This window comes from Ranitomeya variabilis, chromosome 2 (genome assembly GCF_051348905.1).
Source record: "Ranitomeya variabilis isolate aRanVar5 chromosome 2, aRanVar5.hap1, whole genome shotgun sequence".
In the NCBI taxonomy this organism is placed as follows: domain Eukaryota; kingdom Metazoa; phylum Chordata; class Amphibia; order Anura; family Dendrobatidae; genus Ranitomeya; species Ranitomeya variabilis.
In genome coordinates, this window is record NC_135233.1 from 255631514 (window position 1) to 255656887 (window position 25374).

At 45.7% G+C, this 25374-nt stretch overlaps 1 protein-coding gene across 6 annotated transcripts in view; it reads left to right on the forward strand.

Annotated features, from left to right (window-relative positions):
- The window catches only part of FAM78A (family with sequence similarity 78 member A), an 80818-nt gene extending 56003 nt beyond the window's left edge, over positions 1 to 24815 (forward strand). For 3 of the 6 annotated variants that reach the window (XM_077284693.1, XM_077284689.1, XM_077284692.1), the window contains 2 exons: positions 18553 to 19035; positions 22809 to 24815. In XM_077284693.1, the coding sequence (XP_077140808.1) occupies positions 18608 to 19035; positions 22809 to 23337 (957 nt within the window). In that variant the 5' untranslated portion in view covers positions 18553 to 18607 and the 3' untranslated portion in view covers positions 23338 to 24815. Of the gene's footprint in view, positions 1 to 15298; positions 17107 to 18552; positions 19036 to 22808 lie in introns of those variants that run through there. The other 3 variants (XM_077284694.1, XM_077284695.1, XM_077284690.1) reach the window with 2 other exon arrangements.
- The last annotated feature ends 559 nt before the right edge of the window (positions 24816 to 25374 follow it).

The following is a 25374-nucleotide window of genomic DNA, read 5'->3' on the forward strand; positions in this document are numbered from 1 at the left end:
CAGTGTTCTCAAGATACCCAAACTGTTAAGAGTTGTGAAGGCGCACAGTCGCTGACTCCGTTACTTACCCCAGCAGGCCACGGGTATCATTAGAAATATTGGTATTGTAGTAAATCTTGCTTTTCTCCATCCAAGGTAATATTAGTGATATATCCCATCTGGTACTTGGTGACGGGGACAACATGGGCCTGTGTGATTTCAAATGCCAGGGCTGAATTTCGGCCCCAGTCCGTACCTGTTGTTTAGCGTCCTGCAACGCCAGGTCATAAAAGGCCTTCTGTGGATCACCTGTTAAATATGGTGCCAGAACCTCTGCTCACTGATCCAGAGGCAATTTCTCCGTTCTGCCACCCTCTCGAAAACCGTCAAGAACGCCTCAACGTCATCCCCTGGTGTCATCTTTTGCAATGCTTTTCTTACCGTCTTCCTGGTGTACGAGTTGTCACCTGGAGTTGAGAAGGAGACCGCTGGCCTCCCACGAACTGCCTCTGTGAGGAGTTCTATCTGCCTCGTTAGCGCCTCCTGCTGCTGCTGGTGTTGTAGCTGCTGTGCCAACACCTTATTTGTTTCTAGCTGCGCCAATTGCTGCTGCTGAATGGCGAGCTGTTGCTGTTGTTGCTCCTGGAACAAATGCTTTACAAGCTCCTCCAGGCTGTCTGCTGTCGGATTTCCCTCCTGCAGCCGCTTTCACTCAGGACATGGGGCATCGGCAGTCATACTGCCTCTTGGAATTCGTGCCCGCATTCTCCACCAATTGTAGAGATCTGTACTCACTCGGCTGCGGTTGAGGTAGGTACAGGAAGCAGTATTATTGAAATGTCCCAGCAAGTTTATTAAAAACTGCATAAACTGCTCTATATAGGAAAAACAAACAAACAGCCTTTTCCATCACAAACTGAAAAAACAAACAGAAAAACAATCCATATAGTACTGCGGGTCCGCTCGCTCATGTCAGTGCCTTTAGCAAAACACACTGGAGGTTCTCCACTTCTCCAGCCACAGACACTGAATGAGCCATTTGGCCTCCATTTTATTAGCCAAACCACACCCCTGGGGTTGGGATATGTGAACGGTCATTCCCACCGATCTCTTATGACCGCTCGTAAAACCCGGCCCTGGAATGGCCAAATAACTCTTTCAGCACTATACGTTCTGGAGCATACTACCAAGCTCACATAACTGCAGCTAAGGCTACTTTCACACATTTTCGCAAATTTTGAAAAAAAAAAAACTATTCCGGAACAAATTGTGAAAAACTAATGCGACGGATCCGTTTTTTTGCTGGATCCGTTTTTTTGTTGTTTTTTTTTAACCCAGGGATAAAGTTTGGACCTTCTGTTCCAGGGAGAGAGAGAGAGACCAGAATGGAAAATTCATGATTTTAATGGAAAATGCATGATTTGTGTAAAAACTGGATTCGGTCATTTCACCTCACATTTCATAAGTTTTTCGCCAGACCCATCATTGGCCGTTTTTTTCGCCAGACAGAAAAAACGTTCCTATGTACGTTTTCTCCGGCCACCGGAAAACAAATTTTAGACGGATCCGGCAAAAAACGGATGAAACGTGAGGCCATCCATCGCAATCTGGCGCTAATACAAGTCTATGAGAAAAATACTCATCCGGAGGCATATTTTGCCAGATCCGTTTTTTTCAAAATTCGCTGGATTGTGCCTGACGGCAAAAAATTGATGTGTGAAAGTAACCTTATAGCTGCAATGACGCATATCTCCCCTCAAGGACTTGTCCGATGGCCATCTTACAATGTACACAGTGACTGCACCACCAGAATAGTGAATGCAGCTCTGGAGTATAATACAGAATGTAACTCAGGATCAGTACAGGATAAGTGATGCAATGTATGTACACAGTGTCTGCACCAGCAGAATAGTGAGTGCAGCTCTGGAGCATAATACAGGATGTAACTCAGGATCAGTACAGGATAAGTGATGTAATGTATGTACACAGTGACTGCACCAGCAGAATAGTGAATGCAGCTCTGGAGTATAATACAGAATGTAACTCAGGATCAGTACAGGATAAGTGATGTAATGTATGTACACAGTGACTGCACCAGCACAATAGTGAGTGCAGCTCTGGAGTATAATACAGGATGTAACTCAGGATCAGTAATGTAATGTAGGTACACAGTGACTGCACCAGCAGAATAGGGAGTGCAGCTCTGGGTATAATACAGGATGTAACTCAGGATTAGTACAGGATCAGTAATGTAATGTATGTACACAGTGACTGCACCAGCAGAATAGGGAGTGCAGCTCTGGGGAATAATACAGGATGTATCTCAGGATCAGTAATGTATGTACACAGTGACTGCACCAGCAGAATAGTGGGTGAAGCCCTGGGGTATAATACAGGATGTAAGTCGGGATCAGTACAGCATCAGTAATGTAATGTATGTACACAGTGACTGCACCACCAGAATAGTGAATGCAGCTCTGGAGTATAATACAGAATGTAACTCAGGATCAGTACAGCATCAGTAATGTATGTACACAGTGACTGCACCAGCAGAATAGTGAGTGCAGCTCTGGGGTATAATACAGGATGTAACTCAGGATCAGTACAGGATAAGGGATGTAATGTATGTACACAGTGACTGCACCAGCAGAATAGTGAGTGCAGCTCTGGAGTATAATACAGGATGTAACTCAGGATCAGTAATGTAATGTATTTACACAGTGACTGCATCAGCAGAATAGTGAGTGCACCTCTGGGGTATAATACAGGATGTAACTCAGGATCAGTACAGGATCAGTAAGGTAATGTATGTACACAGTGACTGCACCAGCAGAATAGTGAGTGCAGCTCTGGGGTATAATACAGGATGTAACTCAGGATCAGTACAGCATCAGTAATGTATGTACACAGTGACTGCACCAGCAGAATAGTGAGTGCAGCTCTGGAGTACAATACAGGATGTAACTCAGGATCAGTACAAGATCAGTAATGTAATGTATGTACACCGTGACTGCACCAGCAGAATAGTGAGTGCAGCTCTGGGGTATAATACAGGATGTGACTCAGGATCAGTACAGGATCAGTAATGTAATGTATGTACACAGTGACTGCACCAGCAGAATAGTGAGTGCAGCTCTGGAGTACAATACAGGATGTAACTCAGGATCAGTACAAGATCAGTAATGTAATGTATGTACACCGTGACTGCACCAGCAGAATAGTGAGTGCAGCTATGGGGTATAATATAGGAAGTGACTCAGGATCAGTACAGCATCAGTAATGTATGTACACAGTGACTGCACCAGCAGAATAGTGAGTGCAGCTCTGCAGTACAATACAGGATGTAACTCAGGATCAGTACAAGATCAGTAATGTAATGTATGTACACAGTGACTGCACCAGCAGAATAGTGAGTGCAGCTCTGGAGTACAATACAGGATGTAACTCAGGATCAGTACAAGATCAGTAATGTAATGTATGTACACCATGACTGCACCAGCAGAATAGTGAGTGCAGCTCTGGGGTATAATACAGGATTTTAACTCGGGATCAGTACAGGATCGGTAATGTAATGTATGTACACAGTGACTGCACCACCAGAATAGTGAATGCAGCTCTGGAGTATAATACAGAATGTAACTCAGGATAAGTACAGGATCAGTAATGTAATGTATGTACACCGTGCCTGCACCAGCAGAATAGTGAGTGCAGCTCTGGGGTATAATACAGGATGTGACTCAGGATCAGTACAGGATCGGGTAATGTAATGTATGTACACAGTGACTGCACCAGCAGAATAGTGAGTGCAGCTCTGGAGTACAATACAGGATGTAACTCAGGATCAGTACAAGATCAGTAATGTAATGTATGTACACCATGACTCCACCAGCAGAATAGTGAGTGCAGCTCTGGGGTATAATACAGGATGTAACTCGGGATCAGTACAGGATCAGTAATGTAATGTATGTACACCCTGACTGCACCAGCAGAATAGTGAGTGCAGCTCTGGAGGTTTTCCTGCTCCTCAGTTTGCCTCTTACAGTCCATCTGATCCTGGCAGCGATGTTACCACAGCTCAGCTTCTCCCCTCATTTTAATCACATTGGCATAATCCACTGGTGATTACTTTCTGGATGTTTTTATAATGCTGTATCTGTATGTGCGCTGCACATGAGGATGCAATGACTGCTATCTTTATTGGAGTGGGCACAGTTCAGGTATCGATTATAAGAGACAGCGACACAAAATATTCAGTTATTTGTTGGTTTGTGTAATCTTTTGCTTGCTGTCAGTGAATGAGACCATTTGTGACCGTATCTAGAGGCTGTAAACCCCTGAAGCACACAGCGTATTCCCTAGCTGGGATTGGCTGATAACAGAGAGCAATGTACATAATTCCAATATATCTTGTCAGTGATAATCTGATTAGTCCTGCTCCGACGGGTATGTGATTGTAGTGAGGAAATCCAGGGATCTCCGGACATTATATAATTATACAGCAGCTGACTTATTATAATGGCGTATAACTGCATTAGCCACCATTATCTGCCCAGTCGTCGTTAGCTGTAGTAATCAGCGGTGAATCTGGTATATAGGTGAACACCGCGAGTTCCAGCTTCTTATGTAGAAAATGGGAAGAACCAATGGTCTTTTATCTGATACCATTGCGTTGGGGAGGGGCACACTGCAAGGATGTCCATTGTCTCCCCTTCTTTTCACAATGGCCATTGAACCTTTGGCCTGTATGTTACGTTCCAACCTGGATATAGTGGGTTTTCAATATAGTAATTTAGATATATGCAGATGATTTGTTGATATACATAGGTGATGTGCAGAAATCTATTGAGCCTATTATGAATATCATCGATGAGTTTGGTAAATGGTCGGGCCTATCAATTAATTGGGATAAGTCAATTCTTCTACCAATTGATAGTCCCCCTAGCTCGGTTATACTGGAGCCTACTCAGATACAAAGAGCGGAGGAATTTAAATACCTGGGCATAAATATTACAAAAAAACTCAGGATTATACAGTGGGGCAAAAAAGTATTTAGTCATTCAGCAATAGTGCAAGTTCCACCACTTAAAAAGATGAGAGGCGTCTGTAATTTACATCATAGGTAGACCTCAACTATGGGAGACAAACTGAGAAAAAAAAATCCAGAAAATCACATTGTCTGTTTTTTTATCATTTTATTTGCATATTATGGTGGAAAATAAGTATTTGGTCAGAAACAAACAATCAAGATTTCTGGCTCTCACAGACCTGTAACTTCTTCTTTAAGAGTCTCCTCTTTCCTCCACTCATTACCTGTAGTAATGGCACCTGTTTAAACTTGTTATCAGTATAAAAAGACACCTGTGCACACCCTCAAACAGTCTGACTCCAAACTCCACTATGGTGAAGACCAAAGAGCTGTCAAAGGACACCAGAAACAAAATTGTAGCCCTGCACCAGGCTGGGAAGACTGAATCTGCAATAGCCAACCAGCTTGGAGTGAAGAAATCAACAGTGGGAGCAATAATTAGAAAATGGAAGACATTCAAGACCACTGATAATCTCCCTCGATCTGGGGCTCCACGCAAAATCCCACCCCGTGGGGTCAGAATGATCACAAGAACGGTGAGCAAAAATCCCAGAACCACGCGGGGGGACCTAGTGAATGAACTGCAGAGAGCTGGGACCAATGTAACAAGGCCTACCATAAGTAACACACTACGCCACCATGGACTCAGATCCTGCAGTGCCAGACGTGTCCCACTGCTTAAGCCAGTACATGTCCGGGCCCGTCTGAAGTTTGCTAGAGAGCATTTGGATGATCCAGAGGAGTTTTGGGAGAATGTCCTATGGTCTGATGAAACCAAACTGGGACTGTTTGGTAGAAACACAACTTGTCGTGTTTGGAGGAAAAAGAATACTGAGTTGCATCCATCCAACACCATACCTACTGTAAAGCATGGTGGTGGAAACATCATGCTTTGGGGCTGTTTCTCTGCAAAGGGGCCAGGACGACTGATCCGGGTACATGAAAGAATGAATGGGGCCATGTATCATGAGATTTTGAGTGCAAACCTCCTTCCATCAGCAAGGGCATTGAAGATGAAACGTGGCTGGGTCTTTCAACATGACAATGATCCAAAGCACACCGCCAGGGCAACGAAGGAGTGGCTTCGTAAGAAGCATTTCAAGGTCCTGGAGTGGCCTAGCCAGTCTCCAGATCTCAACCCTATAGAAAACCTTTGGAGGGAGTTGAAAGTCCGTGTTGCCAAGCGAAAAGCCAAAAACATCACTGCTCTAGAGGAGATCTGCATGGAGGAATGGGCCAACATACCAACAACAGTGTGTGGCAACCTTGTGAAGACTTACAGAAAACGTTTGACCTCTGTCATTGCCAACAAAGGATATATTACAAAGTATTGAGATGAAATTTTGTTTCTGACCAAATACTTATTTTCCACCATAATATGCAAATAAAATGATAAAAAAACAGAAAATGTGATTTTCTGGATTTTTTTTTTTCAGTTTGTCTCCCATAGTTGAGGTCTACCTATGATGTAAATTACAGACGCCTCTCATCTTTTTAAGTGGTGGAAGTTGCACTATTGCTGACTGACTAAATACTTTTTTGCCCCACTGTATATCCCTGAACTTACACCCTCTTCTGGAAAGGGTTAAAAAGAAAATAGAAACATGGTGTATACTACCGCTATCCGCTGTGGGGAGAGGAAACTTGTTAGAAATGATATTGATGCCCCAACTTCTATATATTCTGCAGAATGGCTCTATAAGGAAATACCATTATTTCTGATATTTACAGACTTCTTCCAAATACCGTATTTTCCGGCGTACAAGACGACTTTTTAACCCCTGAAAATCTTCTTAAAAGTCGGGGGTCGTCTTGTACGCCGGGAATCGCCTTGTACGCCGGGTGTATATGGTGGGTGGGGGGGGGAGTGATCCTGATGACGACGAGGGGGCGTCTCACAGGAAAGTGAGTATCCCCCATTACCTTATCGTAGCGCTGCAGCGTGGGGTCTCTGTGCTGGGAGCGGCGGCTGCTGTGCTGTGCTGTGGCGGCTCCTCTTCTGCAGTGTGGGGCCTCTGGTGCTGTGGGGCGGTGGCGGCGGCGGCGTATCTTCATGCAGTCGGGGCTCCTCCGGCATCTCAGCCTGGAAGCCCCGCCGGCAACTCCATCGGTGTAATGCGCTGGCCTCCGGGAAAATGGCCGCTGCTTAGATTCAGATCTCGTGTCCCGAGATTTCGGGACGAGATCTGAATCTGAGCATGCGCAGCCCCCAGCGGCCGGGCCACCGCATCGCACCTATTGAGCTGCCTCCGGGAAAATGGCCGCTGCTCAGATTCAGATCTCGTCTCCCGAGATCTCGGGACGAGATCTGAATCTGAGCAGCGGCCATTTTCCCGGAGGCCACCTGACCGCATTGTACCGATGGAGTTGCCGGCGGGGCTTCCAGTCTTTGAGATGCCGGAGGAGCCCCGACTGCATGAAGATACGCCGCCGCCACTGCCCCACAGCACCAGAGGCCCCACACTGCAGAAGAGGAGCCGCCACAGCACAGCACAGCAGCCGCCGCTCCCAGCACAGAGACCCCACGCTGCAGCGCTATGATAAGGTAATGGGTGATACTCACTTTCCTGTGAGACGCCCCCTCGTCCTCATCAGGATCACTCCCCCCCCCCAAAAGGCACATATTCACCGGCCCTATAAGACGGCATACGGTGTATAAGAAGACCCCCAACTTTTAAGAAGATTTTATTTTTTAACTGGTAAAGTTGGGGGGTCGTCTTATACGCCCAGTCGTCTTATACGCCGGAAAATACGGTATTTGTTTTTAAAAAAAACTTCCCTTCATTAGCCAGACAAAAATGGGAGGAAGATATAGGGTCGATTTGAGAAGATCAGTGGAGCCTGGCATTCGAGTTGATACCTCAATTATCTTTAAATAAGGCACAGAGATTTTCTCAAATTATATTAATGCATAGGCAATACAAGACGCCCAGATTCTTATTTAGTATAGGGTATAGAACTGATGCCGAGTGTCCAAGATGTAAAACGGGATTGTTACTTATGATGTGGGAATGTTGGGAACTGGGAGGATACTGGAAAGGAATTCTGTCTATCATAAAGAAAGTCTATAAAACTGTTATTCAACCAGATCCCAAAAAATGTCTATTGGGAATATTAGAGGACGACATGGAATTTGATCCAGTAACTATAGGAATTTCACACATTTTATTCCAGGCCGGGAAACATATTGCATCCAAATGGGTTAATCCCCTACCTCCATTGATTAGTGATCTGAAAAATGAGATAAATAATATTATTAGACTGGAAAAGGGTAAATACAAAAAGCGAAACATAATGAATAAATCTGAGATAATATGGGGTCCATGGTTGGATACTTCTGGAATGCCATCAAGAGGATTGTTGGTGGAGAGGCAATTTGACGAAGCTGGCCCTGATACCTCACTATAATATGTGTAGATATGTAATATGTATGGGTGATGGTATATATTTAGTTCTATAATAGAAATGTTTTATATAAGAAAGTTCTCTTCTACACACTGTTTTGATTGTAGGGTATAATGAATGGGAATGGCTGGACAACGTTGAGCTAGATTGTTAGCTATGCTGAAATGATCTATGTTTGCTCTCCGTAGGTTATTAGGTCTGTATGTGGTTCTTTATGTGAAGGTTGCTAATGATGTTTGTAACAAAACCAAATGATCAAAAATTGTTTAAATAAAAATGATTTGATTTAAAAAAAGAAAAGCAAATGAGATCAGACCGGAAACTGTGGGTTCCTCATCTGCCCTACGGAAACATCATGAGTGGGGATTCACACTAGCTATACTGACACGTGAGACAGATCATAGAACCAAGTGGTCCGGCCACACCCAGGAAGCTTCAGAGCTGCGCTCACACTCCCTCAGCCATAGTCAGCCATTTCTCTAGCTGTGCAGTTAGTCTTCTGGGCACTGACAGCTCCCTCTGAGTATCTGTAGTGTCATTCTGCACCTATGTACTACCACGTGTATGGACACTTGGGCTAGTAAAGAAGATTAGAGGCCACATAACAGCCCACGTGGTCTTCCAGGGCTAAAATTGCAAAGTGCCTGTAAAAACAAGCAATTTTCCTCTTATTAAAAGTCATCTTCGTTCTGAATACTGGAGTGATTTCTAATTTTACAACTTACTACTAGTTGCCTATGTTATTGGCCACTTCTGCAGTCTGTCAGCGGTGGTCGGACTCCTAGGCAAACTGTTAGCTATACAGCTTGTAAGCGCAGCTCTTCAGTGCCCCTGCGCTCCTCCAGTAGTGCGAAGGAAAAGCTGCCTCTGCTTGCAGCATGGTATAGCTGACAGTTCAGACCAGGGGTGCAACCACGCGCTGGTTCAAACGGTCAATCTTCAAGAGCCCGTCGCCCACTGAAAAGTAGGAAGTCGGAGGAGCAGTGAGCTACTGAGAAAAAAATAACATTTAGATTACCACTATAAGATATATCAGATTGGTGAAGATCCAATCAGCAGGCTGGAAGATGACCTTTCTTTATACTGGGCACAGCGCCATACATTTGGTAGTGGCTAAGTCTGGTACTGCAGCTCAGTACTGATCCCTTTGGTGGGTAGTTGAGAACTGCCCCTTCCATTGATCCCAGATTAATGGGACTTTACTGCAAATCATGAGTCATTTACATGTATATGGCGTCATTCAGGAAGACATGAGATGATACAATCGTCCTACAAGCCATGTTATATCAACCTCTTAAAGTGACACTCACTGCTTGAGTGATAACTCATCATCATCATCATCTCTTTGTTTATATAGCGCCAACATATTCCGCAGCACTTGACAGTTTTTTGCACACATTATCATCGCTGTCCCCGATAGGGCGCACAATAACTATGCCTGTTCTCCAGGTGGAACTTACAGAACAAGTCTCCTTCCCTGTCTGTCAATCCCAGCCCTCCGGGAGTCATATATCAAACTGTGTCCCATTAATGAATCCCATCGGGCGTATTATAGAAGAAGTTTATGAAGATGACTGAGGCACCTAATGCCATTCCTGTCACCGTTATGCACATTCTCAGGGAGCGACGCGCTGCTGTCGCAGGAGGATGCCACCATTATTCTTGGCGATACATGATTTGACATTGCAACTCATTATCCGTCCTCAAATTACTGTCTCCCATCCAGAACATACAAAGTGACTGAATGGATTACAACTCCCATTTGTGTCCCCCGGCTTATCTTGGCTCTAGATACAGGAGATTGATTTGCCATTCAGAGGCTGCAGCACAAATGGCTCCCCCCTCGGGCCCTGATTGCAGCCCCCAACTCATCTAGGTTCTGTTTTTGTTGACACAGATGTATAGGAAAACCTACACAGATTTACAGTTCAGGAATCTGAAAAAGCTGGGTGACAAGTTCTAGTGATGAGCAAACGTCAGATAAGGTGTTATCTGAGCATGCTCGTGTGCTGACCGAGTGTCTTTGGCGTTCCCGAAAAATATGTTCAAGTCCCCGCACCTGCACCTCTCATGGATGTCCGACAGCCGCAGCACATGCAGGTATCGCCTAACAAACAGGAATTCCCTGCTTGTGCTGACAACCCATAGGGGCTCTATTACCTCTCCTAGTTGTGTCTTGTGGTGTACATAAGCTCCAACTATGGAAGAGGATGATGTATATGGATAGTTTTGGCATTCAGGAGTCAGGAAAAGCTGGGTGATAACAGCTACAACCCCATTCCCGCTCCTAACAGGCTTATCTGGCATCTAGATTGAGGTGAGGATGACTGCATAATGTTATGTTTGCCATTCAGGGTTGTGGAAAAGCCAGGTAACTACTCATATAGACTGCATTATAGCTCCTAATTGTATCCCCCGGCTTATCTGGCCTTTAGACTTGGGTATTTTATTGTGTATTTTAAATTTTTGTGGAAAAAAACTGAAAAGTGGGGCGTGCAATATTATTCTGCCCCTTTAACTTAATACTTTGTTGCGCCACCTTTTGCTGCGATTACAGCTGCAAGTCGCTTGGGGTATGTCTCTATCAGTTTTGTACATCGAGAGACTGAAATTCTTGTCCATTCTTCCTTGGCAAACAGCTCGAGCTCAGTGAGGTTTGATGGAGATCGTTTGTGAACAGCAGTTTTCAGCTCTTTCCACAGATTCTCGATTGGATTGAGGTCTGGACTTTGACTTGGCCATTCTAACACCTGGATACGTTTATTTGTGAACCATTCCATTGTAGATTTTGCTTTATGTTTGGGATCATTGTCTTGTTGGAAGACAAATCTCCGTCCCAGTCTCAGGTCTTTTGCAGACTCCAACAGGTTTTCTTCAAGAATGGTCCTGTATTTGGCTCCATCCATCTTCCCATCAATTTTAACCATCTTCCCTGTCTCTGCTGAAGAGAAGCAGGCCCAGACCATGATGCTGCCACCACCATGTTTGACAGTGGGGATGGTGTGTTCAGGGTGATGAGCTGTGTTGCCTTTAAGTCAAACATATCGTTTGGCATTGTTGCCAAAAAGTTCGATTTTGGTTTTATCTGACCAGAGCACCTTCTTCCACATGTTTGGTGTGTCTCCCAGGTGGCTTGTTGCAAACTTTAAACAACACTTTTTATGGATATCTTTGAGAAATGGCTTTCTTCTTGCCACTCTTCCATAAAGGCCAGATTTGTGCAGTGTACGACTGATTGTTGGCCTATGGACAGACTGTCCCACCTCAGCTGTAGATCTCTGCAGTTCATCCAGAGTGATTATGGGCCTCTTGGCTGCATCTCTGATCAGTCTTCTCCTTGCTTGAGATGAAAGTTTAGAGGGACGGCCAGGTCTTGGTAGATTTGCAGTGGTATGATACTCCTTCCATTTCAATATGATCGCTTGCACAGTGCTCCTTGGGATATTTAAAGTTTTGGAAATCATTTTGTATCCAAATCCAGCTTTAACCTTCTCAAAAACAGTATCACGGACCTGCCTGTTGTGCCCCTTGGTCTTCATGATGCTCTCTGTGCTTCAAACACAACCCTGAGACTATCACAGAGCAGGTGCATTTATACGGAGACTTGATTACACACAGGTGGATTATATTTATCATCATTAGGCATTTAGGACAACATTGGATCATTCAGAGATCCACAATGAACTTCTGGAGAGAGTTTGCTGCACTAAAAGTAAAAGGGCCGAATAATATTGCCCGCCCCACTTTTCAGTTTTTTAATTTCCCCAAAAATGTTAAATAACCAATAAATTTCATTCAACTTCACAATTGTGTTCCACTTGTTGTTGATTCTTCACCAAAAATTTACATTTGGTATCTTTATGTTTGAAGCATGATATGTGGGAAAAGGTTGAAAAGTTCCAGGGAGCCGAATACTTTCGCAAGGCACTGTATCACTGGCCACACTCACACGCTTAGTATTTGGTTAGTATTTCTTATCAGTATAAGAACTACTGACCAAATATCAGAGAGAGTAAAAATAATCCCAAAATAGTCTTTAACTACGTAAATAGTAAGAAACTAAAAAATGATAGTGTTGGCCCCCTTAAAAATAGTCTGGGTGAAATGGTGGATGAGGATGAGGAAAAAGCCAATATGCTAAATGACTTTTTTTCATCAGTATTTACACAAGAAAATCCCATGGCAGACAATATGATCAGTGATAACAAAAATTCCCCATTAAGTGTTACCTGCTTAACCCAGCAGGAAGTACGGCGGTGCCTAAAGATCACTAAAATTGACAAATCTCCGGGCCCGGATGGGATACACCCCCGAGTACTGCAGGAATTAAAGGAACTCTGTCACCTGAATTTGGAGGGAACAATTTTCAGCCATAGGGGGCGGGGTTTTCGGGTGTTTGATTCACCCTTTCCTTACCCGCAGGCTGCAATATTGGATTGAAGTTCATTCTCTGTCCTCCGTAGTACATGCCTGCACAAGGCAATCTTGCCTTACGCAGGCGTGTACTATGGAGGACAGAGAATGAACTTCAATCCAATATTGAAGCCAGCATGCAGCCAGCGGGTAAGGAAAGGGTGAATCAAACACCCGAAAACCCCGCCCCTATGGCTGAAAATTGTTTCCTCCAAATTCAGGTGACAGAGTCCCTTTAATTACACTCATTGATAGACCATTATTTTTAATCTTTAAAGAGTCCATAATAACAGGGTCTGTACCACAGGACTGGCGTATAGCAAATGTGGTGCCAATATTTAAAAAGGGGACAAAAACTGAACTCGGAAATTATAGGCCAGTAAGCTTAACCTCTACTGTGGGTAAAATCCTGGAGGGCATTCTAAGGGATGCTATACTGGAGTATCTGACGAGGAATAACCTCATGACCCAGTATCAGCACGGGTTTACTAGGGACCGTTCATGTCAGACTAATCTGATTAATTTCTATGAAGAGGTAAGTTCCGGACTGGACCAAGGGAACCCAGTAGATGTAGTGTATATGGACTTTTCAAAAGCTTTTGATACGGTGCCACATAAAAGGCTGATACATAAAATGAGAATAATGGGGATAGGGGAAAATATGTGTAAGTGGGTTGAGAGTTGGCTCAGGGATAGGAAACAAAGGGTGGTTATTAATGGAGCACACTCAGACTGGGTCGCGGTTAGCAGTGGGGTACCACAGGGGTCAGTATTGGGCCCTCTTCTTTTTAACATATTTATTAATGACCTTGTAGGGGGCATTCAGAGTAGAATTTCAATATTTGCAGATGACACTAAACTCTGCAGGGTAATCAATACAGGGGAGGACAATTTTATATTACAGGATGATTTATGTGAACTAGAAGCTTGGGCTGATAAATGGCAAATGAGCTTTAATGGGGATAAATGTAAGGTCATGCACTTGGGCAGAAGTAATAAGATGTATAACTATGTGCTTAATTCTAAAACTCTGGGCAAAACCGTCAATGAAAAAGACCTGGATGTATGGGTGGATGACAAACTCATATTCAGTGGCCAGTGTCAGGCAGCTGCTACAAAGGCAAATAAAATAATGGGATGTATTAAAAGAGGCATAGATGCTCATGAGGAGAACATAATTTTATCTCTATACAAGTCACTAGTTCGACCACACTTAGAATACTGTGCACAGTTCTGGTCTCCGGTGTATAAGAAAGACATAGCTGAACTGGAGTGGGTGCAGAGAAGAGCGACCAAGGTTATTAGAGGACTGGGGGGTCTGCCATACCAAGATAGGTTATTACACTTGGGGCTATTTAGTTTGGAAAAACGAAGGCTAAGGGGTGATCTTATGTTAATGTATAAATATATGAGGGGACAGTACAAAGACCTTTCTGATGATCTTTTTAATCATAGACCAGTGACAGGGACAAGGGGGCATCCTCTACGTCTGGAGGAAAGAAGGTTTAAGCATAATAACAGACGCGGATTCTTTACTGTAAGAGCAGTGAGACTATGGAACTCTCTGCCGTATGATCTTGTAATGAGTGATTCATTACTTAAATTTAAGAGGGGACTGGATGCCTTTCTTGAAAAGTATAATGTTAGAGGTTATATATACTAGATTCCTTGATAGGACGTTGATCCAGGGAACTAGTCTGATTGCCGTATGTGGAGTCGGGAAGGAATTTTTTTCCCCAATGTGGAGCTTACTCTTTGCCACATGGTTTTTTTTTGCCTTCCTCTGGATCAACATGTTAGGGCATGTTAGGTTAGGCTATGGGTTGAACTAGATGGACTTAAAGTCTTCCTTCAACCTTAATAACTATGTTACTATGTATGTATAAGCCAAAACCAGGAGTGGAACAATCAGAGGAAAAGTAGAATACAAACACGTCACCACTTCTGGATTATCACCCACTTCTGGTTTACAAATACTGATGTAAAATACTGACCAAATACTGAACATGTGAACATGACCTATAACTAAGTAGATTTGCCATTCATACGTCTGGAAAAGCTGGGTGACAATCCATTGCCTACATAACGTGGCTACAGAGGCCTGAAAGCACTGGAGACAGATGACAAGTGTGTGAGGCCAGATGGAAAACTACATTACCCAGAAACCCCCACAGCACTCATGTCATGCATCATCCAGCAGCTGTACAGGGATTTAGTGCAGCAGCAAAACAAAGGTGGCAGCAATGACATGCTGTAGTGTGGACCTGGCTGTCACCAGGAGGACCATTACAAACTTCCACCTGCACTGGGCCTGCTCCTGCCTGCAGAGCACAGACAGATGGGCAATAAGCTGCACTGCAGAGCATCACCCAGCAGGAGGAGGGGACTTACACCATGAGAGTTATGTATGAGCAGATTGCTTCTGCAGGAGGAGAAGCTGTGATTGTGCCACCCCAGCCATGGCTGCCTAATTCTGATGGGTGGAGTAGCAACCTGCACTGCAGAGTCCCTCAAGGAGAGGATGAGGAGGGGCACAGAGGGCTCCTGGAGACTAACTTATCACTAGTACTACTTCAGCATCTGGATGGTGACTGCTGCTGCCCTCGTACAGCTGAGACCCTGGATGATGACTACTCCAGCATCCTACAAATGAGACTCTGGATGATGACTACACCAGCATCTTACAGCTGAGACCCTGGATGATGACTACTCCAGCATCCTACAAATGAGACTCTGGATGATGACTACTCCAGCATCCTACAAGTGAGACCCTGGATGATGACTACTCCAGCATCCTACAAGTGAGACCCTGGATGATGACTACACCAGCATCTTACAGCTGAGACCCTGGATGATGACTACTCCAGCATCCTACAAATGAGACTCTGGATGATGACTACACCAGCATCTTACAAGTGAGACCATGGATGATGACTACTCCAGCATCCTACAAGTGAGACCCTGGATGATGACTACTCCAGCATCCTACAAGTGAGACCCTGGATGATGACTACTCCAGCATCCTACAAGTGAGACCCTGGATGATGACTACTCCAGCATCCTACAAGTGAGACCATGGATGATGACTACTCCAGCATCCTACAAGTAAGATCCTGGATGATGACAACTCCAGCATCTTACAAGTGAGATCCTGGATGATGACTACTCCAGCATCCTACAAATGAGACTCTGGATGATGACTACACCAGCATTCTACAAGTGAGACCCTGGATGATGACAACTCCAGCATCCTACAAGTGAGACCCTGGATGATGACTACTCCAGCATTGTACAAGTGAGACCCTGGATGATGACTACTCCAGCATCCCACAAGTGAGACCCTTGGTGATGACTAGCATCCTGCAAGTGAGACCATCTTTGATGACTACTTCTGGATGATAACTGCTTCAGTTTCTCGCATATGAAACCTTGGATGATGACTACGCAAACCTCTTTTAGCTGAGACTCTGAATGAATACTCCTCTAGCCTCTTGCACCTGAGACTGAGTATGATGTCTACTCCAGCCCCTTGTGTCTGAAACCTTGGATGTGACTACTCCAGCCGCTTGCAGTTGACACTGAGGATGATGACTACTCCTGCACTCCTGGCTGTGCAGGCTGATGGGTGACCTGCACTGCAGTTTCTCCCCAGCAGGCAGAGGACAGCTCTATATGGACCCTGGAAGGTGACTGCTGCAGACCTGTGCACCCTTGCCCCAGTCTAGAGGAGCCCCATCACTCCATAGTAGGGGCAGCCTCCTGCTGTGGACTCTCCCTGTGCTGACAGTCGGGGGGACTTCTCTCCTCCGCAGGGTCCCTCCCCAGGGAGGAGGGCCGGGGAGCTCCCTCGGGTGCTTCTTGTAAAGTTTCCTGTGCTTGTTGCAGGGTGGGGAGGTCAGAGCGCTGGTGACAATGACACGCGGTGACAAGGACACAGCAGCGCCACTCTCGTCCTGACCGCTGGGCAGGCATGGCGGGGGAATCCCTGCTCACCCCTGCCTGGCAAAGCCGGGAATCCCTGCTGTACCCTGCGGCGAGCACAGGAGCCTGCTGACTGCAGCTGGGAGCATGCCAGGCTCCGGGGAAAGTGCCAGCAGGTAGCCCCCCAGCCACAGAGCGGCAACCCCCCAGCCACAGAGCGGCAGCCCCCCAGCCACAGAGCGGCAGCCCCCAGCCACAGAGCGGCAGTCCCGGGAGACGAGGCTTCTCTTCCCCTCGCTCAGGTATTTACTATTCCATCTTTTATTCACGGCCCCGGGGTCAGCGGTGAAGCCTCCGGTCTCTGCTTACACCCAGCAGCATCCCATGACTTGTGTGGGCGCAGACCCCCATAGATTAACCCCTTGTGTCTGCCCCCCTTAGTACTGCAGATCCTGGCCGATGCTCCCGCTATCTTGGTGCATTATGCTACAGCAGACGTTGCACAGTAACGCTGGTTCCCAGTGAGCTCAGCAGCAAGTGAAGGGGTCACATACTAATGCACCCTGCTGTCACCTCAGGTGGTGGTGCTAAGAGGCACCAGGAAGGGGTTAATTCGGGTCTGCACGTGCAGGAACTCGGCGCTTAATACCACGCACGATATGGAAGATGGGACCAAGATTTTGCAAAGAAATGAATTTTGGATCAGATTTTTGGAAAACTGGGTGCTGTGTTTTTCCCTAATCGTCACCCAGCTTTTCTAGCCTCACAGACAGCAGCAGCAGCTTACATCACGCACTCCAGCATTGCTGCATAACCTCAGACAATCAGGAGTGTAGGAAAGCTGGGTTACAGCACATGTGGGAGCTACACCTACTTCAGCATTGCTGCATAACTAGATAGACAATCAGGGTGCAGGAAAGCTTAGTACAACTGATGTGGGAGCTGTAATGGCAGACCGCTCGGTTATCACCCAGCTTTCCTAGGCTCTAGAATGTCCACATCACCCTCTCCTACATTGCTGCATAACTTGATATACCATCAGCCAACATTTCCTAAGCGAATGGCTGTTCTATCCGACTCTAGGAAAACCAGTTGCTGACTTTTCTTCTGTCGTTACCCAGCTTTTCAAGTCTCCAGAACAGCAGCAGTATACCTCACCTGCTCCAACATTGTGGGATAATCAGGGGTGCAGGAAAGCTGGGTGACAACGTAGGTGGTAGCTCCTGAAAGACGAGAGTATACATCGCCAACGTCAATACTGTTAGGCCTTTGGGATAAATGGCTGACAACCTACTTGGTAGCTGTGTAAGAACTTGTTGGTTGTCAACGTCACTCAGCTTTCCCAGAAACTGATCTAACAGATCATGAAAGGGTTGGAAATCCAGTTGATTAATCAGGTCGCTGTCACTTTCCCATGATACGGGAACGTCTCAGTCCTCTGCTTGCTGTCTGTGATGTGACGGTTTATAGCCGGGGGATGGCTGCTCCTTCATTTCTAATTCCGTGTGATCGCGGTGTATGTCAGGACTACCTGACGCTGATGTCGCTTTGATGCCAATCCAGGCGGTAGAAATCCTCGGCAGTTCTCCCACCCAGGAATATCCGCCCTGCCTCTGTGTGCACCGCAGAAATAGCAGCTAGCAGCTTTAAGGAAAAGAAGGAGTCGCCTCCAATTGGCATTTCAACATCTCTGTTTTCTGTCAATGAGTAGAGTTTGGTGGATTTTAATGGCAGGTTCTTCTCTGCAGGTACCCAGGACTGCTCCGTAGGCTGCAGCACTGAGATGCTCCTCAGTCCATCTCTATGGATATAGCAAAAGAAATCTACCATCTGAGCTACAGCCGTCGGGACGAGGTATCACCTGGCCGCGGCCTGCAGGGACCCGGCAGGAGAAACGCGCAGGTCTTCATGCGTCGGCGCCCTCAGGACTGCTTAAGCCTGCTTGAGATTGCCCTGGTGTTAAATACTATGGGGTGCATCCATAGCTTAAGCTGCAAACCCAAAGTCTTCAGAGAGTCCATCGCCGTGCTGGACATCAAAGCCTCCATTGACTCCACCCCAACCAGCATCGATGAGTCCTCCAGCGTCGTCCTCCGGTACAGGACCCCGCATTTCCGAGCCAGCGCCCAAGTACTAGTGCCTCCGATCTCTGGGAAAGACTCGTGGAGGGTTGGCTGGATCCAGGCCTGTAACCACATGGAGTTCTACAACCACTATGGAGACCTAGGAATGTAAGTGTGTGCTGGGGGCCTCCCTGTTATTTGTCAGTATAATTCCGATAATCTGGCATCACTGAATTCGCTGGGGTCATGTCACTCACAACAAGTGACCTCACGGTGCATCCACCCCATCAGGTGCAATAACCACCTCTATGGGGTAAACTTCTTATCCGGAAAGGGATTCTGCCAAATTTCCAATGAAATGTTACTGTAATACATTAGAAGGGAGCGTTATCACTCATATCTGCTCACTGACTACCAATATGGCTGCCGCAGGTTGTCATCACGCAGTGTTCCTGCAGTCCTGAATGCTTGTAAGGGTGGTGGGCTAGCTGCATGCATATGCAAAATTGTCCCTCAGGCACCTGGGAAAGCTGTGTTACTTGACCCAAGTTTATTAGACAGTGCAGCTTGAAGTTGACAAACGGGTAAAATTAATGGATTATAAGTATGATCTCGTGTCCAGGAAGTAACCCTGCGGCCTACCACCGCTTCCTGACTGTGAATTGTGGGCTTACACTCCAGTCTTGGCAGGAGGTGGTGGATAGACACCCTGCAGAGAATATCCACTGAGTATCCTAAATGAAAACTGCTCAGAACATGATGTAAATTGGTGGCAAAGGGGGAAGTGGTTAAGTTTGTTGAGTGGGAGTGATCCTTTAATTTTGTCAAAGTAAAATGGCAGAGCTGTGACAACATTCAAAAAATTATCAGATCTGTTACCAGCAAGACCCCCTCAGTGCCACCGGCTGCTGGAGGATGGAACCAGTGACCCGACCATCTGGACCAGCCCTGATTACATTAGTCACATTGAAGGATCACAGTAATATACGTGGTCGATATATGAAACAGAATGTGGAGTTGTGGGATGTGAGTGAGTGCTGGAACTGAATCCTCTGGATCATATTCTCATCATCTCCTCCATTGATATAAGCTGCTTCTGGGAATTTTCTTTTTTTTTTCCTCGACCTTCCAAGGCATTGTAAAATATTAATCTTCTAACTTCCTACAGTCGGCGTTTTTAACGGTGCTTAAGTTTCTTCTGGTGTAATATTTCATGGCATCCAGCGTTATCTATGAGAATATTAGAAATGACTGATCTCTTCACTAAGTGTTGTAGTGAGAGCAGGGCGCGTCCTTGTGAAATGAGATAGAGAAGGACAGGGAAGAATAAAAAAGGCATCGCCATGGGTACCTCACTCACCCCAGCAACTCCATGTTCTGTGTATTTGGGTATTCTGTTTGCACTTTATTTTTCTAATATTTCACCAATAAACATTACTATGTCATTAATTAAAGTGGTTGTCAAGTGAAAATAAGTTATCACGTATCATAACTTACTGATTGGTGGGTGTCTAATTGCTGGTACCTGCATTGATTGTCAAAGCAGGCACTCCCTGCTAGGATGGAGCAGCAGTACACATTTTCTATGGGCCTGTCAGAAAAGTTCCCCATTCTGCCGATCCCTAGCAATCAATAACTTATAACTGAACAGCCGTATACAACCTAGTATCTTCGTTGTTACTTCAGGAACTACATGTAAATCCCTGTAACTCATTGGCTCCATGCATACCCCAAGTCTTTGTGTCAATCTGTTTACCCTAGCAGTAACCCCACGTTCTCTTACTGTTCTGGTGTCACCCTAGTGACCCCATTGTTATTCTATCTACACTCCACAGCGTCAATCACACTGCAGCACTGAAGAAAGGTATGTGGTTGCTGTGGCTTTGCTTCCTGTGTCCTCCCAGCACTTTTCAGCTTGGCGTGGGGTCATGGTTTGCCTTTGAGTCAGTCCATAGCACTAGATATCTGTAGACCTGGTTTCCTGGTGGAAATTCCATGTGAGCAGCTTCCTTTCCTGCAATGATAATTCCAGATTTCAGGGGTCCCCCGCACTTCCCTGCCATTGTATACACACTAGCTATTTTTGAACTTCCAGGACATGGAGATAAAGTGTTTTTTTATTTTTGTCACTTTATGATCTGCGGATCCGGCATCAATTATGTTTTGTCTGTGTCAGGAGTTATGAAGGATGTGACGCTTTGTGCCACTGATACAAGGCTTTGAGTCCATGAGTGTCATAAGATCACCATCCACATCAATATCTCCATCCTAGCTGGCTTAGATATTGAACATGTCTTCAGGATGTCTCAGTGGTGCAGCCTCATGACAAGGTTCATCCTATTCTCCTGCGTCTGCTTGCCCCATGGTTGTCCTTACTGACTCTGTTCTTACAATACATTGATGAGCCCTCTCCTGTGTGTGCACCGCAGCTGCCGGACCCTCCGCTCAAAGGTCCCGTTGTAATCTCCTCCAGTCAGAGGAAGACCCTCCTGTCTGCGGAAGCGTCCTCTATGCCGCTGAAAACAGGAAGATCGTTCGGGGGCGAGAATAAAAGATCAGAATACAATGTCCTCCTCTGCACAGAATCCGCCTTTGATACACCAGGAAGTTCACAGACAGATAAACCCCATGTGTGAGAGCGATCCGATCATCGCCGGCACAAGATCGCTACCGTGCCGAGGAAATAATAACTGGCGCACGGCCCTGGTCATTAGATCTGCACAGTATTCTACTCAGAGCTGCAGTTTGTTTTCCAGAGCTGCACTTCATACTGTAACAGCCGTTGGAGCTATTGGAGAACTCTTGTTTGGTCTCCTGGTCACTTGCAGAGCCCTACCCCTCTTCTCTTTCCATCTCTGTCTTGTGTGTTATTAGTCCTATTCTGTCCTTCCTGTATCAACTGCTTATGGCCACCACTGTAGGAAGCATGGTGAGACACACCAGGGGATGCTGGGAGATTTGTATGCTATTAATCTTGGTCTTACAAATAATTGCTATCTCTTGAGCCCGTGTGGGAGAGATGCAACTGATAATGGATTACGACCCTTCCATGGTCAGCGATTATTAATTGGGATCTGCGGAGTATTTGGCCTCTGCGCACGTTTCTCTCGGCTGACGATTAATTATCCCGATACCTGATTATGTGGCACGGATGGTTAGAGCGATCGGCAGCGGCTTGGGAATTGATGTCCACCTGCACCGCTGAGACCATATCCTGGGTGGAGTTTTTTTTGCAGATTCTTGGTCACTTGAGTAGCTGGTTTCCATTGAACTGTTTTTGTATTTTTTTCCCAAAATAATAAGTAGAAAGATGACTTCTCCTCCACTAGAGTTCCACTTCTGTTTTTATTTTAAGATGTGTGAGGGTTTGTTACAATTGCATCCAGACTGGACAATCCTCAGAGTGGAATAGTTGGATTTCAGACTGATACACTGCATCAAATGATCAGAATGGGGGTGGGGGAGAGATTTGTGCTGCTGATGGGTTTAGCTCACAGAGGATTGTCTACACAGGACGCAACAGTAACAAAACTTAGGGATGTAAACAAGAATGCTCCTATTCACTGACAGCAAGCAGATACTTGATTCACAAGGCATATGTGAAAATATTGAATTTATTCAAGGAGTATTCCCATTTTAATATGTCTCATAGATGAGCGCCCCACCAGGAAATGAGAGGTGTCTGTGCATGTGTCGCTCTCTATATCCACTTGTTTGGGGGTACCAATAATTGCTTGCCAATTTTTGGAATACCCATACAAGCGAATGGAGAGAGCCACGCATGCACAGTCACATGTCTACTGATAACAAGGCGAGTGGCGTGACCTGAATCTATCGGACATAGTTACCATAGATGTCCCAGATGGGACACCCCTTTAATAAAGACCCTGTATATAATATGTCTCAACCTGTTCGGCTCTGATTTATGTTCTCGTCTTCAGGTCTAGTTGGGAACTTCCGGACCTCCTGAATGGTAAAATCCCCGCCATCAGCGACTCAGACGGCGTCAACTATCCCTGGTATGGCAATACTACCGAGACCTGCACTGTTACCGGCCCAACCAAGCGGGACACAAAGTTTACCGTCAGTATGAATGATAATTTCTACCCGAGCGTGACATGGGCAGTGCCTGTCAGCGATTCCAATGTGCCTATGTTGACTGGCATCCAAAGGGACCAAAGTTTTACTACTTGGCTTGTGGCCATCAACATGGTGAGCGGAGACCTCGTCATTCTGCACACCATCAAGTGGAGGATGAAACTGGAGATTGAGATCAAGCCGACCTTACTGTTAGGTCAACGAGCCAAACTACAGGAACCTTTTGCACAGGAACAGCCCCAAGTCCTTGACAAAAACGAGCCCATACCACCGAGCGCGCTCGTAAAGCCGAATGCCAATGACGCACAGGTGCTGATGTGGAGACCGAAAAACAAACCGGCCGTGGTCGTTATACCCTCCAAACGCCGGTGAACATGGCAAACCAGGGAATAGCTGCTAATAAAGACGTACGAATCAACCAAAAGCATTGTCTGAGGTCCTGCTGTTGTTTCCTTCAGACCTTGGGACATCACTGTTATTTTTTTATGCTGGTGGACCATGGTTTGGGACTCATTGACATCACCAAACATGGGGTTAGACAGTGAAAAATGTTTTAAGGCAATTTCTGTAGACCCTCATCCGGGGTTTATCATCCTGCCCGTCCACCGCACAGATCCTTTTTCATGTCAGGCTGGGTGTACAGTCTTTGATTATCCATGACGCATGAAGTTGGAGACATTCTCTGGAGATTCTTGTTTTTCTGAATTGTGTGTTATTTATGTCGCTTTATTGACTCCGAAAATGTTCTTCTTAGGCTACGTTCACATTTGCGTTGTTGGGCGCAGCGTCGTCGACGGATACCGACGCATGCGTCATGCGCCCCTATGTTTAACATGGGGGGCGCATGGACATGCGCCGGTATGCGTTGTAATGCGTTTTACGACGCATGCGTCATATTGACGCACAAGACAGGGCGCAGAGGACGCTACTTGTAGCGTTTTCCCTACGCCGAAACTCCTGATCTTTACTATCTTATGACAACGCATGCGTCGCAAAACGCTGCGTTGTGTACATGCGTTGTTGGTTGCGTCGCCGACGCTGCGCCCAACAACGCAAATGTGAATGTAGCCTGATTGTCAAAAAAATTGCCAAAGGATCATCAACAAAAGAGGTATGAAGTGGACTTTATGTAGTTAACAGTGGGCTTTATTGAGGTCATAATATGAGATGGGATTTATTGAGGCCATAGTATGAGGTGGGCTTTATTAAGGCTGAGATTTGAGGTGGGATCTATTGAGGCCGAGGTTTGGGTGAGCTTTATTGAAACCATGGTATGAGGTGGGCTTTTTCGAAGCTGAGGTATGAGGTGAGATCTATTGAGGCCGAGGTTTGGTGAGCTTAATTGAGGTCGTGGTATGAAGTGGGCTTTATTAATGCCGAGGGTCAAGGTGGACTTTATTGAGGTCGATGTTTGAGGTGGACTTTATTTAGGCCATAGTATGAGGTGGGCTTTATTGAGGCTGCTGTATGAAGTGGACTTTATTGAGGCAGAGGTTCGAAGTGAGCTTTATTGAGACTGAGGTTTGAGGTGGGCTTTATCGAGGCCGAGGTTTGAGGTGGGCTTTATTGTGGCTATGGTATGAGGTGGGCTTTATTGAGGCCATGGTATGAGGTTGGCTTTATTGAGACCATGGTATGAGGTGGGCTTTATTGAGGCAGCTGTATGAGGCATACAATTGCTGTAATTCTATTGATACTCAGGGGTAATATAGTCCATAGGTAGTAGGGGGTGGTGAGCCTTGCAGGGCATTGCTTCCATGTCCCTTATTTAATGCAGCTGCTTTTTGTTCCTTAAAAATTTTGAACAATGGTACAAATAAAAACTGCTGATGAAATGCTGGAGCCGTCACCACGAGACTACCTACTAATTATTAGAAGTATGCTAGTAACGGGCACACATGAAGAAATAGTCCTAGAGATGTTTTCTGTAAAAATGGTAAAAGTTCTAATTCTAAGGGCTTGTTTCCACTTGCGAGAAATACGTCCATGTCTCACATGTGGAAACCAAGCTCTGGCGCCGGCACTCCATGTGTTGCTATGCGGCCGCACGCTCCGCTCTGGAGTGCCGGCGCCAGAGCTTGGTTTTCACATGCGAGACTCGGACGTGTTTCTCGCAAGTGGAAACAAGCCCTAAGTCATATAATCAGTATCTGGAAAATGGAGTCAATCTATTATGGCCACCACTGCAGTTTTCACTGGGTTATTTTCTATACTTCAAAGATCACGCTACCTCAAATCAGCCAAATTACTGGAAGAAGTTTGGAGATAACCCCTGTGGGATCTTATGTTGGCAGCCATATTGATTTGTAGCCCTGATCATGGACTATAAGATTGCCATGGTCCGGGGAGGCTTCATTATCCTTACGCTTTCTACTAGATTGCTCGCTGATTGGGGGGTAGCTTGCACTG